The sequence below is a fragment of the Capricornis sumatraensis genome, chromosome 4 (assembly GCF_032405125.1).
Source record: "Capricornis sumatraensis isolate serow.1 chromosome 4, serow.2, whole genome shotgun sequence".
Taxonomy (NCBI): domain Eukaryota; kingdom Metazoa; phylum Chordata; class Mammalia; order Artiodactyla; family Bovidae; genus Capricornis; species Capricornis sumatraensis.
The window spans coordinates 12,441,798-12,461,798 of NC_091072.1; the positions used below are offsets into that span (position 1 = coordinate 12,441,798).

Here is a 20,001-nt window from a genome sequence, read left to right on the forward strand (position 1 = left end):
CAGGCAAGAACACTGGAGTGGGTTGCCATTTCCTTCTCCAATGCATGAAAGTGAAGTCGCTCAGTCGTGTCTGACCCTCAGCGACCCCATGGACCGCGGCTTTCCAGGCTCCTCTGTCCATGGGATTTTCCAGGCAAGAGTACTGGAGTAGGGTGCCATTGCCTTCTCCACCAAACAGCATAGAATGGCCCCAGTTTCTCAGACCATCAGAGAAGACAATGTTATCTGTGTTAGTCTCTGGATTTGATTTCTATGTGCAGGTGACTGCTTCTCCCTGTTTCAAATTTTGTTGTTGTTCAGTCGCTAAGTTGTATGTCTGACGCTTTCTGATTTTAGCCAGTCTTCAGAAAATCTTTTAAAATGCTGTATTCTGTGAGCCAGTTTCCTCTTCTTTGGTCTCTGAGGAGCTACAGGACACCTAGCCGACCATGATGCAGCATTTTTTTCTTTTGTGGACTCTCAGCATGTCATGTGGAATCTTAGTTCCCTGATCAGGAATTCAATCCAGGCCTCCTGCAGTGGAAACTTGGAGTTTTAACCACTGGACCATCACGGAAGTTGCCGCTGCAACTTTTAGTTGTTGGACAATATTATTTGTTACAGGTGTATAGGATAAGTGATTCACAATTTTAAAAGGCTATGCTCTATTCATATTCATTTAAAAATATTGGTTATTCCCCTGTGTTGTACAATGGTGCCATTTTCATAAATTAGCTGTGTTTATTATTTCTACATTGATAATGGGAATAGATATTCATCAGAATATATTTTGGGGTCGTGACTTAACTCACTAGGCAGAGATGCTTTATCTCTTTGTATCCTAGCCTAATACCTGCTACTGCTAAATTTCACTGTAATAAAAGAAAAATAAATACAAAGACTCATTTTATTTAGCAAGACTGAAAATAAAACTTTCACATAAAATCACACCTTTAGGATTGTCCAAAACAGTTCCTCCATCTATCAACCCCGGGCAAATGAATCCAGCATATTGTTTGTAGAATGATTAATATAACAGGAATCATTTCTCAGTTACAAAGGGGGTCATTCAGTCCTCAGGGCTCTCTGCCAGTAGAATTGGTTTTGACTGTTCAATTATCAGCTTGCACAAAAGCAGCAATACGGATGAAAATACAAAGTGATTGGCTATCACTTCTTTTAAAAGGGAACAACAGAAACAGTGACTAGAACCTACTGAACAGAACTAAAGCAGCAGTGGTCGGTGGACAGAGCAGCCACTAGCCAGGATCCACTTATCCTCAGTCCAACCTGGGTAAGTCAGTAAATACATCCATCTCACTTCCACCAGTTACTCTCTAAATGGTGAAGCTATGTGTTGAAAGATACAGAGATCCACAGACTGCAACATATTAAAAAAAAAATCCACTTTTTTTTTTTGAGATCAATACAGTCAGCCCTTTGTAGCTGTGGATTCATGGGTACAGAGGGTGGTTGTACGACACCGTTTTATATAAGGGATTTGAGCGCCCACAGATTTTATCCTTGGGGCTCCCAGTCCGCTATGGATACCGAGGGATGACGATATTGCTAAAGTTCTTCTGGTAATTTCTGCCCTCCCCTCAATTTATTATGATCACAGATCCCTCCAGATTTAGTCAGATAAAGATTAACAAACTGCGGCTTCCTTTCATTCTGTCCTGATATTTAAAAAGTGATTAAAAACAGGTACTGAATATGGATCACTTCTGCAAAGTTTAATGAGAAACATTCAACCAAGGTGACTTTTCCTTGGAAAATCCTACAAAAGCTGAATTTTAGAAACAGTTCCTTATTTTGATAGAGGTTCCATTTATCAATAGCAGCCATGAGTTTACTGCCTACCAAATGGCAGGCTGTCATATTTCACGTTTAGAATACAAATGTTTTCACGTCAGGTTCTCTAGTAAGCGTTACCAAAACGAAGTCAGACAGACAGACTGGTTAGTTGTCCCAAGCCAAGGAAACAGACCATTCCCATTATTTTTCTATTCTGGCAGGTACAACCATTGGAATTAAACGAATGGGAACCACAGTACTTGTATTTTTTGCTTACAGAAGGGACGTTGACATGGGGGGCAGGTGTAGCAGGACTTCACTGAGGCTCTCCTGTGATCTAGTGTAAGGGACAGGCCATCATGGGACGCTAGTGTTAGAGCAGTGTTCCTGTTAACCACCCAAGGAACTGTGCGATTCGGACAGGCTGAGACGTCCATGCTGCGTATCCCATCGGAAACAAGTGTTCTCTGAGCTTAGGCAGCCAGTCTCAGAGCAGAAGAGCAGACAAATACGTAAGTCAAGGATGCTGGACGTGACAGGGTGCTCCTGACAAGTGATTCATGGCATTGAAGTGAGGAGGGTGAGTGTATCTTAATGATGGATGTTTTGTGTTGGTCTTAGGAGACTAACTGCCTTCTGCAAAGACGCCTGAGCACATTAACATCCATCACTCCTCGGACATTTTGGATCCCTGCACAAGTGTGACCAGGACTGGTGGTTTGAGAATTCAAAGTTCCAGAAATTAGAACAGAGAAGCGCAACATTTAAATTAAGACAAGTTAACCCTTTGTGTCTTAGGCCGGCTGAATGCTCCCCCAATTCCTGGCTTTTGGGACCATCCGATAAATCAGAAGTCTGGGTGTGGGGTGAACAGTGACATGGAAATCTGTCCCAGATATCATCACCATGTTCCACCAAGAAGAGGGGGGGGCACAGGCGGAGTTTCTCTTGGTGTGCGGGTTGCGGGGGGGCGGCGGGCGGGGGCAGCTAGTAACAAATCCTAAGCCAGGGCTTGTCCTGGATGAAATCAACAGGCTTGCAAGCTCACTCCAGCAGCTGCCCTCCACTTGGTGAACTGGTGCATGACCCCGCCCGACTCCAACTCCAGAACGCAAGGAAACCTCTGTTTCTGGTTTGGGCTCCCTCAACCAAATCCCCAAATTAGTAATGAAGAAACATTTGAGTGGATTCTGATGTGGCCCTTCTGACGCAGGGACTCGGGCAGAAACTGACTTGAACCCAAACAGCTGTCTCTCTGTGACCCCTGAACCCTGGATCAAAAGACATGAGTCGCTCAGAGAACAGGCTCCCTCTTATCACTGTATCAGATGAACTCTCAGCACAAGTCAGAGGTGCTGGGACTGGGACAGCTTTTGGACAACCCATCCTTCTCACCCAGAGGAGCTCTTCAATGCAGAATCTCCACAACAATAAAAAAAGACACTTGATCTCAGGGAACAGATACAGTTTGCCAAGCAGGGACCACAGAGGCGAACAGGTATTGTGGTCCCACTTCAGCAGCTTTTAAGACACTGGAGAGTTCTTTGTTCCTGTCTTCTTGATGCTGAATGGAACCAATGAACAGGTAGAGAAAACAAAACAAAACAAAACCTAACCACGGAATAGGTGAAACGTTTTAAAGAGAGCTGGGGGTTGTGGCCAAATCCTGACTCAGAAATGAGGTCAGAAGCCGCCATGCTCTGAGCCCTGGGGCAGGGAGGGTGGTGTGTAGAAAAGCTGGCAAAGCTAGCACCAGATCACCCTCACCCGAGCCTAAGGCGGCGCCCCGGGTGGTGACTCAGGGACACTTGGCCAGGAGAGCCAACATCCTCCAAGTCTGCTTCTCTGCTCTGCTGGCAAACTCACAAGCACGTGTTTGCTCAGGAGCTGGGCCTCACCCACAGGCATCTCTCACTGTGGAGGCGGCTCACGAAGGCTCTGCTGCCTTTTCCCACTCCAGGGCAGAGCTGGAGGGGACCTCTTGCACTTCTCCCACTTCTTGTTGATAGCATCCCTAATTCAGCCAGCCTCGGAAGGGCAAAAATCAGTGCCTGGAGGTCAGAGCTCTAATTCACCTTTTTCAAAGCTTAACCTTGGTCACGTAACCTACTTACCTGAATAAATCAGTCCCTGCCCTACCCTTCCCAGGAAGGAAAATAGATTTAGGTCCGTTTCTTCTTTTTTCACCACAGTATGTGGAAGAGAGTCAAAGAAGGTAGTGTGGAAGGGAGGGGACATCCTGGTTCCTCATTAAAAAGTAAAGATCTCTCTCAGAGTGTCATCGGAGGTTGTGGACGGAAACATTCAGTTCTCGGAGTCTGCCTCCATGGGCTCATCTTCCAAGCCAAAGCTCAGCTTGTCAGCTAGTCCCTCAAACTGCTTGCCCACGCCGCCCGCAGAGTCCATGAACATGTTAGGGATGTCTTTGCCAAAGTAAATCTTGCTGTTGGAAGCAATGGCCTTGTACTTCATCAGCTGCAGATACTCAGGGGTCAGCTTCAGCTGGAAGCAAAAACAGGAAAGAAGATGGTGGTGAGGCCAAATCAGGGAAAAGCATGGGGGGCCATCCCTTGACTTTTTACAGGGAGAGGGTCTCCGTGAGAACCATACCCCATCTCCTCTCCCTGGTCTTGCTGTTATATTAGTAACCACATAACCACGTAAAGACCCTGATGCTGGGAAAGATGGAGGGCAGGAGGAGAAAGGGGCGACAGAGGATGAGATGGTTGGATGGAATCACTGATTCAATGGACATGAGTTTGAACAAACTCCAGGAGATAGTGGAGGGCAGGGAAGCCTGGCGTGCTGGAGTCCTTGGGGTTGCCAAGAGTTGGATATGACTGAGTGACTGAACAACTTATTGCATAACCACTACTCTGGGAAAGCATTAATCTCAGGTATTCAAGGTAAGAACTGTGAGAATTTTAGGAATTTCTGTGTTTAACAGCAAAATTAAGGAGTTCCCTGATGGTCCAGTGGCTAAGAATCTGCCTTCCAATGGGGATGAGGGGGCATGGGGTTTGATCCCTGGTCAGGGAACTAAGTTCCCACATGCTGCGGGGCAACAAAGCCCACTCACGGCAACTACCGAGCCTGAGCGCTGCAACTAAGGCCTGATGCGGTCAAATAAATAAATATTTTAAAAAATCAGCACAATTAAACTTCTATCAGGGTCCAAGGGAAAGGGAAGGCCCTGGCCCACACGGCACAGAGTCCTTGATCATGGCCAGGTGGGCAGGAGGCAGTGGTCTCCCGCAGACATGTAACACGCTTCCTCTTCGCCAGGCAGCACCAGCCCTTTACCTTATTTGCTTCAGCTATTTTCATGGCAGTGTAGCACTCGGCGTCAGCCTTGGCCTTCTCCCGGGCCAGGAACGCAGCATCTTAAGGAAAGAACGCAGAGAATCAAAGCACAGAGGCCATCAGAAAGCGGGTCCCTGCAGCTGTGCCCAGCTGGCCCTGTGATCCTGGGCACACTGCTCTGGTTTCTCTGGGCTCTGATCCTCTTATTTACGAAACTGGGGAAAAGGCATTTCCTCCTGTTTCGCGAGTTGTGAAAATTGACCAGGATGCAAAAGTGCTGTGCCAGCGTCTCCTAGTGGCGGGGACTAGCTGACCATGTGCAAGTCTGTCGCTGTGCCTGACAGCGGTTTCTCTGATGGCGTCATGGAAACATACATCCTCTTTCCACCCGCTTACCCCTTCTGGGGCCGGGGAGGAGAGAGCTGGGGCACGGCCTTGGCCTCCCGTCTCTGAGCTCTCTGCCCTGGCCCTCTCCCCACCGTGCCACACAGCAAGAGCCAGAGAAGCCCAAAGAAGGTTCCGGATGCGGCCCGAGGTGGAGCTGCCCTGAAACCGACTGGCGTAAACAAAACAGTACAGCTCGTTTCCAACTTCATCTCTCTATTTCCATCGGTCATTTCAGAAAGGCTCTCGTTAGCAGTGGTTAAGCTGGCCCGATTCAAAGAGCATTACAGGCCACGGTCCACACTAACACCTGTTTGGACTAAGACTGATTTAAACTTCTACTAGGTATACAATCCCCTTCCTTAATCTGCTGAGACCAGCTTTCCATCAAAAACTGATACAAGGTTGTTATTTCCTCCCTGTCCTTGGGGATGAGGCCAACCTCATGTTAGCAACACCTGGACCAAAACCCGGGAAGCAAGCTGGGTTCTCACTGTGTAGCCTCAGCAAGGCCCTGGGTGGCGGGGGCCTGCAGGGCAGCCAGGGAGCAAGCGGCCAACTCAACCGGCCTCAGCACCTGGTGACTTGTGTTTACGAGAAACAAAAATGTGCTGCTCGGCTAAGAGCTCCCCGTGAGGAACCACTGATCCATGAAATCCTCACTGGCTCCTCCATGTGCCCACTAAGCCCGACAGGTCAGGAGTGTAACTGGCGCTGTGGAGCCTGGGGCTGGGCCCTGAGGTCGTTTTCGGCCTACAGTTTGCTAGAGGAGGAGGTGGGTGGTGGGATGAGGGGAGGGCTGAGGGCAGGGGCCTGAAGGTGAGTGATACCAGAAAAGCCAGCAAGGAAACACCTTTTTCCTGCTCTTGATACCGGTGCTGACAGGCGTCTTCTTCACACCTGCCTTAACACCCACAAGGACCCCCAGAGGCCAAAGGAACAGGGTTCACAGGCCTCTGAACCTGTGGGGGGAGGGGGGGCGGGGCAGGCGGAGGGGAGCGGGCTGCTGCTCCGCCCTGGCTTCCTGGTTTACTTCCGGGCCAGACTGCAGGCCCAGGACAGCCGGGACCACGTGCTTCCCCTTTTTCCGAAGCCCAGCCAAGCGGAAAACTCCTGAAGGTACCCGACTCAAATCTGATGACTGACTGAAGTAGAAAATTAATCCCACACTGGCCTGCATCTCCCCAAAACTTGAGTCAGAGCACAGAGAACGAGGGATGTTCCAAAGAACCCGTGACATCTGAGGAGAGAGAAGGCAGGGCAAAGGAAAGGCCTCCCGGGGCCGCCACACCGCGGGGCCCGAGGCGGCGGGGCCCCGAGGCGGCGGGGCCCCGAGGCGGCGGGGCCCCGAGGCGGCGGGGCCCCGAGGCGGCGGGGCCCCGAGGCGGCGGGGCCCCGAGGCGGCGGGGCCCCGAGGCGGCGGGGCCCCGAGGCGGCGGGGCCCCGAGGCGGCGGGGCCCCGAGGCGGCGGGGCCCCGAGGCGGCGGGGCCCCGAGGCGGCGGGGCCCCGAGGCGGCGGGGCCCCGAGGCGGCGGGGCCCCGAGGCGGCGGGGCCCCGAGGCGGCGGGGCCCCGAGGCGGCGGGGCCCCGAGGCGGCGGGGCCCCGAGGCGGCGGGGCCCCGAGGCGGCGGGGCCCCGAGGCGGCGGGGCCCCGAGGCGGCGGGGCCCCGAGGCGGCGGGGCCCGAGGAGGCGGGGCCCGAGGAGGCGGGGCCCGAGGAGGCGGGGCCCGAGGAGGCGGGGGCAGGGATCTCGGCTCGCTCACCTTCGATCTCCGAGATCCTCTTCTCCGTCTCCTTCTCCATCACCTTCTGCCCAAAGGTGATTTCGGCCACCTGCGCCACCTTCTCTGCCTCTGTTAGTGGAGAAAAGCCTCAGAGCTCTGATATTTCAAAGGGTGCACCTTTCACCCGATCTGCGGCCCTGAGGCAGGGCAGTGGGTGGGCCCAGGTGAAGGGCCACTGGCCCAGCGGGCAGTCACACAGGTCCCCCGGGCCGGGGTGGGACACCCTAAGGAGCACAGGCCCGCGTCTCAGTGCAAGACTGTGAGTGGGGGCGCCCGGCCCCAGGGGGAGTCACTCCTCTGACCAAAGTGAGGAGCCGGCCCCGACCTCTCCTGTAAGTCACAGGGTGTTTCTTCCAAAGGAATATTTTACGGGTTAAGGTGTGAGTTCCCTCCTGCCCCTGCACTTTCGGAAGTGGCCAGGGCCGTGGCTGGCAGTCTGGAGCAGTGGCGGGGAACCCGGGGCCGGGAGGTGAGCCCCTGGATTTGAACCCCGTTTCCCTCGCTCCCCTGCCACGTGACCCTGGGCAGTTCAGCCTCTGAGCCTCGGCTCAGTGAGAGTAGGTTACCGCCGGTGGCTTCCTCACCCGGGGAGGGGGAGGGGGAGGGGGTGTGAGGAGCAGGATGAATTGCACACTAGTGTTTAGAAAAGCCCGAGGCTCACTGTAAGGGCTCATCAGTGCTACTATCTCTGTGCATGAAGGGTTAGCAGGAAGGGCTCCTTTCATTTATGAGGCTTGTGGAAACACAAAGCTCGACCCTCAGCCACGATCTGACAATTTCAGCTCTGCTCCCGGGAGACGAAGGCTGCTCCTGCGTGGGGCAAGGCTTCGGGGGGCCGTGTCCCGGGATTCCTGAATTGCCCTCCCTACCCCGCCAGCCCCTCTGTCGCCTGGACCCCAGAAGCAAAGTCAGACCAATGAGGGCCTTCTTCCGCTCTGTCTCGGCTTCCTTCTCCACCACCTTCTGCTTCTGGGCTGCGATCAGGAGCTTCGTCTTCTCGCTTTCCCTGAAGGGGAGAAAAGCGTGCAGCTGTGAGGCCGCTGGGGATGAGCTTCCTCGGAACTTCCCTGGCCCCCGGGGAAGCCAAGCCCACTGCCCTGTCGTGAGAGGTAAGCTGTCATTCCTTCCACCCTTGGGAGGTCTGGTCTTGTTTGTAAATCTGCCTGTGCCGAACGGCATATGGAATCTTAGTCCCCTGAGCAGGGATTGAACCCACGGCCCTTGCACTGGAAGTGCAGTCTTAACCACTGACTGCCAGAGAAGGCCCCGGAAGGCTCCTTAAGGTCCCAGGTGAAGGCGAATATGCTGCAGACAGTAAAACGGCTAGCCTTCTCCTTCAAAACCCACTTGTGAGCAATAAAGCGCAAGTGACTTGAATGAAAGGCACCTGCCTGCCCACTCAGTCACCTTCCTGTCCTATCCGGCATGAACCGTGAGGGGACACAAGACTCCCCGACCCTCTGAAGAGCGTCCATGCCCTCTGCTCACGGAGCCCAGTGAGCGGCCTGGCCCGCCTGCCCTGTCTTTCAGGGTGACGGCTATCCAGACACTCCAGAGGGGACCACACGCGCACCAGGCTTGGTTGGCCCTGGGAGGGGATGAGCGGGAGGCAGGCAGGGCGGTGCCTCCGCCCAGGCGGGCACTCACATCAGCTCGTAGTTCCTGCGGATGGCTTCTGGGATGTTGGGCTTTGTTACCCGCACAGCCTGGAGAGAGAGACAGCACCTGATTGGGGTGTGGGGTGTGGAGCGACCAGCTCCCACGGGCCCTTGGTCTTCCTGCACAGACAGGACATCCTCTGAAGAGGGGCTGTGCCTTCGTGGGGGTGGGGGCGGGGCGGGGGTGTCCCACCAGGGTGGTGCTCACTTGGATGACGAGCCCGGGGGCCATGGAGGTCAGGTCTTGCTGCAGAGCCAGTTTGAGATTTTCATCAATCTGATCTGGAATCAAGACAGACAAACACAGAGCTGAGATGCTTTCTAGGAGGGGTGGAGGGAAGCATGGGGTAGAGAGCAAGGCAAGACACCAGCTCAGGAATGCACCCAACGGGCCAAAGCTCTTCCCGAGGCAGAGTGCTCCTCAGAGCTTGAACGTCTAAAGACTCCCTGGAAGACTCTCACGGCGGACACCCACTGGGCCCGCTACGTGGCCAGAAGGGAGTGTCCCTTCCCTGGGGCCTCAAGAAAACATCAACCTCGCCCAGAAGGGAACCGAGCTTTAAAAGAACAAACAACAACTCTAGCACATTTCTTGAGTCAGGAAGCAGCCCTTTCCTACAGACAGCAGCCAGAGAAGGTGGCCACCCATCCTACACAAAGAAGGAAGGTGGAACGGCCACGTCAGGTATTTTGAAAGGACTCAAACACACTAAATCTATTAATAAATTTCTAAAACAAAAACAGACTCTGACATCAAGTGAGGCCCCAAGAAAGACTAATTCCATCAGGTACTCCATCAATCAAGGGGAAAAGGACAATGTACAGTTCTGGAAAGGAGTCTGTTTTTTTTTAAACATTAAAACTTTTTTTTTTTTTTGGCTGAGCCACTCAGCTTGTGGGATCTTAGTTCCCTGACCAGGGATTGAACCCACGCCCCCTGCCCTGAAAACGCAGTCTTAACCACTGGACTGCCAGGGAAGTCCTGAGCCTGAGTCTTTTGATGTGTTGTTTGCCTTGGTTCTGATTCTTCTGTCTGTGAGTCATTTTATGGGTAAGTGTCAGAAGATCTGTAACTGATTGCCGCTCTATCTGTGACCCCAGAACAGGCTGTCAGCGCTGGCCTGGGCCTTCCCTTCCCTGCCCCCACCCACAAGATCAATAAGCTTCTTGAAGGGCCCTGAGAAGAGGACGCCCTGAAACCAGCCTGGGACACCTACATGGAACCACCTCCTTTATTGTCAGCGGCCAGCTGCTTTACTTAGCCATTCTTGGTCCAGGAGCCTTTGAGGAACAGCAAGTCTAACTCCCTGCCTGTTATAAATGCTCAAACTGAGGCCCACAGAGGTTTGGGGATATGCTTAAGCTAATCAAGAGTCAAGATAAAGAACTTGTTTTAATTATTACGCTTTGATCGTTAGGGTTTAGAACAGTACTTTCTTCAATAGTCATATCACTAAGCAAGGGGTATTAATGTTTCTACATATGCATATGCTCCCACCAGCCTCTCAGCACTGAGGCAGACCGTAAGGGCAGCACCTCACACCTGACATGGGTGTAACAATTTGATGGCTAGAGATGAACATGACATTCCATATTTTCTATTTTAAATAAAAGACTGGCCAAACTTTAAGGGAAACAGCTCATATCCTCCATAAGCTAATAACATGGTTGTTTCTCAGATTAAATTCTATCTGAGTCAAGGAAGATACCCATGGCCCTGGGCTAGTAACTTTCCAGGAAAATCTAGAGGAAATATTTTACAAGATACCTTACTAACAAATTTACACCAGGACCAACTTGTTTATGGGTGACAACACTGATTAAGTTAAGAACTGATTAAGTGAAGTGAAGAACTGACTCCTTGGAAAAGACCCTGATGCTGGGAAAGATTGAAGGTGGGAGAAGGGGATGACAGAGGATGAGATGGTTGGATGGTATTACCGACTCGATGGTCATGACTGTGAGTAAACTCCGGGAGTTGGTGATAGACGGGGAAGCCCTGGCATGCTGCAGTCCATGGGGTCACAAAGAGCTGGACACAACTGAGTGACTGAACTGAACTAAGTAAACACAAAGTACTGGATAACACTTTCATCAAACGGGAAACATGGATGCCTCAGTGTAAGCGGTGATAAAAACTGCATCAAGCTGAAAGTTAGGCCTACGAGTACTGGGAGGAGGGAGCCAGAGAAAACCCTTCCATTATCAGGACCCAGGATTAGAGACGCGAGTTTCTCCTTTGCAGATGCAAACGGATGCTAAGCAAAACAGTGCTAGCTGGCAAGAACGAACTTTAAAAAGGAAAATATTCCAACGCAAACATAAATCCCCAGCTCCTCCGTACACAAAGCTTTACTTTACTGCACTGCCAAGTTCATCTGCAAGACAGGACAGTGAGTTTTCCAATGCAGAACAATTTCACATCTTAATTCTCTCTTCATAGAAATTAGAGATCTTTTGCTGTTGCAAACGCTTTGTAATGTTCATTTACTGGCACTAGTTCTAAAACGATGGCTAGAGAGAAAACTAATGATATTTTATGAAATTCTATCCGGTTGAGGTCAAAAAAATAGCAAAGTTACTGAATTTTTCTCAATAGCACACCAAATCCAAACATGGGAAGAGACTTCAAAGTCCATAAAGTGAATTTAGACCCATTTTCTTCTGCAGAAAAGTTAAAATGGCTTCTGATGACTTTCCAAATTTGAAACAGAGGGCCAAAGGCTGTTTGCCTAGTTAAGATCACTGGTGTCGCCAACGACTCCACCTCTGTCTACGGGATATTCTCACTCCAGGCCCTTTAAATTAAGATTCCTGGGGAAAACCACTGTCTGGTCCTGGCATTAAGAACAGTGGTACCACTGGTTGCAAAGTTCATTTGCTTTTAGCCCTGGCTTTTAGAACACTCCTAGCAGTGAATTTAACAGAACACTTTATCCCAAATGAGCTACAACAATTACTGAAATGCCTCTTTTCATTGTTGCTGAAGTCAGGCTATGTTTTCCTTGATCAGGAAAAAAGGAAAGAAAGTGTCAACTTAAGACCAAAGTGGGTCCTTTCTGTTTTAAGTGTTTTCCTATTCTTCTCTATGGGTACAGGGTAAAAAACCATCACTAACAACAACCGAAACCCACACAGGTTCTAGGGACTCTTAAAGTAGTTACAGTCCTTGTCCCACTTCTAGAATTAAATGTGACCCCTTGGGACTTCCCTGGAGGCCCAGCGGTTGAGACTGCACGCTTCCAGTGCGGGGGGCGTGCATTCGATCCCTGGTTGGGGAACTAAGATCCCACATGCCTCGTGGTGCGGCCAAAATAAAAACACACTGAAGCAAACAACAAAATGTAACCCCGTGGTTCTCATTACCCTGTCCTGGCGCCCTTCATCCAGGGTGAGGTGGATGCAGCCAGAAGCCAGAGGAGGGAGGTCTGGACTTCACCTCTGCTCCCAGCCAGCCCTGGGACTTTCTCCCTCAGGACCTTGGTATCCTTATCTTGAAAGGAGGATGCTGGGCTGGGTAATCTCTAAGGTTCTTCTGGAACTGACCCCTCTTCATTACAGAAGGAAGTTTAGGGACATGGGAACATATTTCCATCCCAAGTCTGACGCAGGGCAGGAGCGAGTCCTCTCACTCACTATGACTCCCGTGTCCAACACTCAGCCACTCTCACCATCTTCTTCCATCGGCACCTGTGTTTCCTGGCAGTGTCCCGTGTGACTGCCTGCTTCCCAGGCACTGGATCTTCAACACTCCGGTCCCTTGATACCCACCCTGCCCTGTGGGCAGCTGCATCAGGCAGCAGGTGATCATCCGAAGAGATTTTCTTACCGAAGAGCTCGATGTAGACCTCCTGAAGCGTGTGGACACTGCAGAACTGGTTCAGCTCGTGGTGGATCTTGTTGAAGATGAGTGCCTTGTCGTAGTCGGCTGTGTAGTTCTTCACTATGTCATACACTGCGGGGAAGGAGACGTTCAGAGTGAGGAGGGCGGGACCTGCCACGCTCAGACACACGGGCTCACCCTTCCCGAGATGCTACGACAGATATGGGGGTTGGGTGGGGGGGAGACTCGGGGATGATGCCAGGGAGAGTGGGCTTCGGGGGAGGGGGTGAGGTGGGCTAGGGGAGGTACCTGCGTGTGGGACCAGGAAGTTCACCACCTCGATTCTGTCGAAGTAGATCATCACACCACCGCTGTTGGAGGAAGCGCAGACAGCGTGGTCAGTGCTGAGCTTGGGAACATTGCACCTCTCCCAGGGTGGTGGTGGTATGTATGTGTGCGCGTGCGTGGGACTTGGCAGGAAAGGAGGAGGGTTCATGGGGGGTCACAAGTGTGTGGATCTCAAGGCAGGAGACCTTCTGAGTTTCTATCATAATCTGAGAAATCATACCTCCTAAAAACATCTCCACGAGGACAAAAGTGAAACTTTTGAGATACAAGAAGAGTAGTTTGTATGTTTTAACTCTGCAATGACTTTTGAATAAAGCTACCAATCACAGGGGAAAGACTAAGCAAGGTCACGGGGTTCTCAGAACTTTAAACGTGGAATGTCTGGGTCAGTGTTTCTCACTGTTTTCACCATCACTTTAGTTCAGCCCTCTCCCTACCTTGCCCTCAATATTCATTAGGAAACACTTTCAAACATACAGAAAAGAACAGTACAACTAACACTCATATACCAACACCTGACTTTAACAATCATGAACATTTTATTACCTATTGATTTATCTACTTTTTCTTTTTTTTTTGCTGAACATTTCAAAGCAAGCTGCAGTCAGGATACTTTACCCACTAACACTTGGCAAGCACCAATCACCTAAGAATGATGACAGTCCCCTACAGAGTCACAATACCATTCCTAAAGCTAGAGAAATTAGCGATAATTCCTCTCCATCTAACGAGCCCTTCTCTAATTTTTCCCACAAGTTCCCATCATGGACTGAATTGTGTGCACCCCAAAATCCACATGCTGAAACTGGAGCCCCCAAAGTGAGTGCATTTGGAGACAGGGCCTTTACAAAGGTGATTAAAGTTGAATGAGGTTATAACGATAGGGCCCTAAAATGACTGGACTGGTAAAGCAAAGAAGACAAAGGCAGCAGAGGTCTCTCTCTCTCTCCACACATGCACAGCCAAAAGGCCATGTGAGGACACAGGGAAACAGCCACCTGCAGGCCAGGAACCAACCTTGCTGGCACCCTGATCTTGAACTTTGAGCTTCTGCAACCGTGAGAAAAATAAATGTCTACTGTTTCAGCCACCCAGGCGATGGTATTCCGCTATGGCAGTCCAAGATGACTAACAGTTTCCATAACATCTTTTAGAGCTGTTCTGTTGGAACCAGGCTCTAATCAAGGTTCACCACTGCACTGCTTATGTCTTTATGTCTCCTTTTCGACCCAAGTTCTCCAAATACAAAGCCTTTGTGATGAGATCAGGCCAGCTATCCTGTGGGAAGTTCCGATTCTGTATCTGTCTGAGCGTGTGGTTTACTTTGTTGCTCTGTCCCTGTTCTGACCACCTTGACTTTTCAATCAGACCACTGCAGCGGCTCTTTCAATTCCCTGCCCTGCAGTCTTCTACTACCTTTCCAACATTCTCCATATTTAGTGCTGTTAAAGTTATCCTCCTCCATCAAGTTATTTACCTGCCAAAAGCCTTCATCATGGCCTTCAAGGCCCTTCCAAACCTGTCTCCACCGCCTACTCAACTTAGAACATAGGGAGCTTGGGGGCAGAGAGCTTGGTGAAACCACTCGGGGGTATCCCTTTCCACTGCCTCTTATTGCAGCCAGTCAGATGGCCCTCCCTCTTATCTGGTCTTCACAGCTTTATTCTGGGCACCTTACCTTGTCCCACAAGGTACATTCTTCACCTCATCTGTCTGGAGTGTGGTCTGGAAATAGGAGAGACAGAAGATGCTGTAAGGTGAGAAGTGACCGAGAAAGTGACTTCTTTCGGGAATCCCTTGACCTTGGTCTTGAATACTTATTTGGGTTAAGCTTCCCTGGTGGCTCAGAGGTTAAAGCGTCTGCCTCCAATGCAGGAGACCCCGGTTTGATCCCTGGGTCGGGAAGATCCCCTGGAGAAGGAAATGGCAACCCACTCCAGTATCCTTGCCTGGAGAATCCCATGGACTGAGGAGCCTGGTGGGCTGCAGTCCACGGGGTCACAAAGAGTCGGACACGACTGAGTGACTTGACTTTACTTTTGCCTCTGTTACATGTGAATACCCCCAGTGAATCCTCCTTATTTGCAGTGTGTGAGACTAAACCAGGCAAAAGTACCACCCCAGCTTCGCTGTAAATGGACCACCATATGAACAAGCTGAGTAATAATGGTTTAGTGGAAAAGACCCTGGACTAGGAGTCCCACGACCTGTGTTTACGTTCACCTCTTCCGTTTACCAGTCTGGAAACAGCAGATTATTTAACCCCTCAGCCTGTAAAACCTGTTCAGCCCATTCTCAGGATTACTGGGAGACTCAAACGAGATAATATGCATGAACGCACTTTGAAAACCATAAAGCATAGGAAATGGCAGAAGAAACCTACAGGGCAAATGCTGATGAGGTAACCCAGGACACTTTCCTGGGTTAGTTTAAAAGTCATTCTCTAAATCTTTTTATTCCTTTTGTTGGATGTACTTCAAAGATGACTAGTCTAATTCAGCCTGGCTTTAGATCTGTCATAGCTAATCCTATCCCTATTTTAGATGTCATTTCCCTTCATTAAGTTCAACAACCTGCACCCCCCTACAAGTTATGTTCACATCGCTCATGTTCAAATAAGAACCAACAAAATTATCATGTTTTATTTCCATGTATCTTGGGAGCCTGTGGTTTATCACACACACACACACACATCCTACTTTTCCTTCTGTGCATTCAGAACAGATTCTTCTTTGGCTCTGTCTTGAAGTGGAGACAATTCCCATCTGGGACCAACAGGCCAAGGCAATGACCCCATTCAGCTATTTCAACAATTAAGTAACACTCCAGAGTAGATGGTTCATGGAGCCTCAGACTTTTTATCTGTATTACATATATGATCTATTAAATGAATTCCTTGAAAAGGCATCATACTTATGCGCTCATCCAAGGGCTAAATCATTCATGAATCACCACCCCAAATTTGCAGTCATTCAACCCTGCCCCCCAAGCCCAGTATACCTGCACAGACTTATATGATGTGATGAAAGGAAGCATGAGATGGAAGCCAGGGCCGCTGGTGGAAGTCAGCAGGGCACCACCTCTGCAGTGGAGGGAGAGAGAGGCAGGCTCAGTTTAGCAAAGACGTGTCTGTTACATCAATACGGTTTGGGCCCACTTTCTCTGCAGCTCCATAAGCATTTAAGACAGAGGGACACGTTCCAGAGCCATGTCCACGGATCTGTTTCTTCCTCTCAGCTCAACCCTAATAGTCTAAGAAACCTGATGGTAAAACCTAAAACCATTATTCATGTTTTTGCATAGAAAAATGGCACACAGACAAAGTGGAATCAAGACAGCAGAATCCCTGGCTATACTTGAGATAAGCAAGGTGCGTGTGCTCAGTCGCTTCAGTCATGCCTGATTCTTTGTGATCCCATGGGCTGTAGCCCAGCAGGGTCCTCTGTCCATGGAATTTTCCAGGCAAGAATACTGGAGTGGGGTGCTATTTCCTTCTCCAGGGTATCTTCCTGACCCGGGATTTAAACCCGTGTCTCTTGCAACTCCTGCTTTGGCAGGCAGATTCTTAGCTAAGAGAGGAGGTGTGTTTTATTTTTGTCACATCTGTTAAGCTTGTGAGAATCCACAAGGTCAGTTAAGTTCACTAATACAGTGACCAATTAACAATACTAATGTTGGAGTTCAGTGACACAAACAACCAAAAGAATAATTTTAAGGAAACTTTATAAACCATCTAAATATTTTTTGAGGGGCAGTGGAGTTACCTTTGTAGTCATGCTATATGTGAATGGTAACAGAATTAAAACTTATTTTGGGAGACACGCTTCCTTGGTGGCTCAGCTGGTAAAGAATCTGCCTGCAACCTGGGAGACCTGGGTTTGATCCCTAGGTTGGGAAGATCCCTGGAGAAGGGAAAGGCTACCCACTCCAGTATTCTGGCCTGGAGAATTCCATGGACTGTATAGTCCATGGGGTGTCAAAGAGTCGGACACGACTGAGTGACTTTCACTTTGGAAGACACAGAAGTAGATGGTGGGATGACACAATTAAAGGGGAGAGTGGAAGCCAATCAGACTTCCAGAACTTGCTATTGGCAGCCAGAGGAAAAGCATCAAAGGGCTTTAATAAAGAGTTCATAAAGGCATATAAGGAGTTCACAAAGATTTAAAGCAAAAACTTGGTTATGGACGTTACTCAAAGGAAAGCGACCCGAGATTTGTAAGTGCTTCTTTGCTTCATGTTATTTAAGTCACAGATACATTTTTTTTTAAAAGAGCAATCAAAATAAAGTGACGGAATAGGTCATTTAAGAACCACTATTCTAGAGCTTGCCTCGATGGGTACAAATCAACCTGTAGGCTCTTTCATTTTCGCTGAAATGTTAATTTTACGGCGTAGGTCCAAATTATATCTCAAGTTGCCATGAAGAACTGGCACTCCTCAGAGGTGAGCTTGTGGTATTAAGGTGCCCAGAGGGAAGTAGGAGAAAACAGTGTTTCAGAGATGATCTTCAAGGAGCAAGGTTGCCTTTACGTTTGTCTCTAAACCTAACATGTGTATCAGTTACCATCCACGGCATCAGACTAGTAAGTTTCATATTTATATTTCTCTGTATTTACGTGCGTGAGTGTATCCCTCTTCCACAGTCACCGACACAAAGCTCAGTCTGAAGACTTCCCTATTCAACACAATATAAATGCAACCGGCCAGCAGAATCTGTTACACATTGACTAAGAGACAGTCATCGAACAGGAAGTTGCAACCTTCTCCCTGTTGCTGCCTTACCTGTAATACACCCCAATATGTCCCTCTTCTATCTTGTGCACCGCCGAGAAGAGAGATGCACAAAAGAAACTGGCAGCCACAGCCACAACCGCTCCCAACTGAGCCATCAGCGAACGTTTACCCTGGGGGAAAAGATACAGGAAAACGTGTGTGCCCTGACTTGTGGGAGGCGAGCTCTGGCAGCCAGAGTAGCTCCCCAAGCTGAGCTCCTGCAAGTGGCTCACGTCCAACCTGTAGTGTGAACACCAGGCTAGATCTACACCTCTTCCTCCTTGCTCTCAGTCGACACCCCTGAGCCTCAGCTGTGGAATTACACTCTCCACCTTCTGCAAGAGGCAGTGGCTCCAGACACAGCCTGTGGCCCAAGGGAGAACCAGTGCCAGGTGGGCAGTGTTCAGAACACAGCCCTCTCTTCCTGTGAACATCAACGGGCTGTCACCGGAGCCACTCATGTTAGCAGTAGGGAAAGAGGCAGCTGCAGTTACGTTGGCCCCAAATTACAGAGGATGTCAAGTGACAAGCAGTTGCGGCTGTGTAATTCTGGTCAGAGCCTCCCAGTCCTAATTGCCTGCCATTTCAAAGGAAACCATTATTGACTCCTCTCGGGTGCTGGAGCCACAGAGACAGCCTGCGAGCAGAGTTCAGAAGGGCGGGATTCTCTGGCCTTTCCTCCACCTTCTCCGTTTTTCCTTTGGCCCTAGCCAGATACAGGGCTCTGGGTAAGGATGAAGCCCACGCTCCCGCCCATGTGCTTGACTGGCACTTTGCACTTGGCAGGTTCTCCTAGCCCACGTTGAGCGGGGGGAGGGTAAGGGGGTCCCCAGGCTGGGAAGACTGGGGCTCCTGGGTCGACAGCATTCAGGCACCAGGACGCGAAAGAATGAGCATCCAGAGGCTCATTTCCTGAACCCCGAATGATCTGGAAGAAACGACAGTAACTGAGAGCGCTACGTGCTCAGTCGCTTCAGTCGTCTCCGACTCTCTGGGACCCCACGGACCGTGGCCCGCCGGTCTCCTCTGTCCATGGGACTTCTCCAGGCAAGAAGGCAGGAGTGGGGGTGCCGTCTCCTCCTCCACACTGACAGCGAGGCTCCCGACTCTGCGCGCCCTGGGGCCCGCACGCGCGAGGCGTGGACTCTGCCCCCCGGGTCTGACTGAACTCGGGCGCGGACGTCGGTCTGCGAGGCTCTCCGACGTTCCCCTCGCAGCCTCCGGCTACCGATCGGCAGCGGCGGAAAAAAGCCTTTCCCTCCCCCGTCCGCCCCACCGCGCGCCCCTTTCCTGCCCTCTTCCGAGAGAGGGTCGCGCGGCCCCTCAGGAGCCGCGGGGTGGGAGCCCTCCCGGAGACCCCGCTCGGCCCCGCCGAGAGGCTACAGCGGGGCAGGAACGAGACGGGAAGGGCTTGCTCGCCCTTTCCCGAGGGACACAGGACGCTGTGCAGGCGACCCGGGAGGGCCTCTCGTCAGTCAGCTCCGGCCCGGGGGCCTCACCGAGGCCCAGCGCGCGCGCGAAGGGGCGCGGGCCGCGTACCACGCTGTCTGTCCCTCCAGGCGCTCCGTACTCTGCCGAAACCCCCAATGCGACCGCAGAAACCGCCACACCCCTCCGCACGCTACTTCCTTCCGGGCCCGTCGCTTCGATGACGCTATTTGTTCACGCGAGAAGACCACACCCCTCACCCCGCGATGGCTGGCCCCGCCCCTGCGCCCCGAGTGGGCAGTGTCCGAGGATGGCCTCCAGGGGGCGCCCGCGGCTCGGTCCGGGCGCTCGGGACCCTGATCTGGGATTTTCGGGTGACCCCCGGGAACAAGCGGAGTGGCCGTGGGTGCTCAGACAGAGACGTCGGTTTCCGAGGATTTGAGTTTGGAGTCTGCTCTGAATCCCCCTTCACATTAGATCAAGCCTGTTTTTTTTTTTTTTTTCTTTAACGCCGGAGCAGGTTACCAGCGTATTGCAACCGTTCTAGCTCTCAGCTCCACTTAACCTGTAGCACTGCTGAATGAAACATCCTTTAAATGTGCAGATTAGCACCATTACGTCGCTAATCAACAGTCCCTACTGTGAACTCCCCTTTATGCTTTTCTAGGAGCTTTCGCTTCTGAGGTCCCTACAGCACCGTAAAGTAGATTAAGCAGGAATT

The 20,001-nt window shown here is 50.9% G+C and overlaps 1 protein-coding gene across 2 annotated transcripts; it reads right to left on the minus strand.

Annotated features, from left to right (window-relative positions):
* Window positions 1-941: 941 nt before the first annotated feature.
* Window positions 942-19,477, minus strand: ERLIN2 (ER lipid raft associated 2). 2 transcript variants are annotated; one of them, XM_068972114.1, is made up of 12 exons: window positions 19,392-19,477; window positions 17,862-17,983; window positions 16,077-16,158; window positions 14,755-14,801; window positions 13,038-13,099; window positions 12,735-12,860; window positions 9,114-9,187; window positions 8,895-8,953; window positions 8,162-8,253; window positions 7,227-7,316; window positions 5,080-5,159; window positions 942-4,278 (listed from the first exon to the last, which is right to left on the minus strand). In XM_068972114.1, exons 2-12 carry the CDS (start codon window positions 17,966-17,968, stop codon window positions 4,081-4,083), a joined length of 1,017 nt encoding a protein of 338 aa, XP_068828215.1. In that variant the 5' UTR covers window positions 17,969-17,983; window positions 19,392-19,477; the 3' UTR covers window positions 942-4,080. The 2 variants fall into 2 exon arrangements, with proteins under 2 accessions (XP_068828215.1, XP_068828214.1); XM_068972113.1 differs by lacking the exon at window positions 19,392-19,477 and adding an exon at window positions 18,860-19,062.
* Window positions 19,478-20,001: the final 524 nt, after the last annotated feature.

Bases quoted from the DNA above. Each gene is read 5' to 3' on its own strand.
- ERLIN2 (XM_068972113.1), bottom strand. From the start codon at position 18,886: ATGGACAGAGGAGACCGGCGGGCCACG. The intron at 16,159-17,861 runs GTAAGGCAGCAA...CCTCCACTGCAG, and splicing joins CATATTGGGGTGTATTACAG to AGGTGGTGCCCTGCTGACTT. The intron at 7,317-8,161 runs GTCTGACTTTGC...CTCCACTAACAG, and splicing joins GCGGAAGAAGGCCCTCATTG to AGGCAGAGAAGGTGGCGCAG.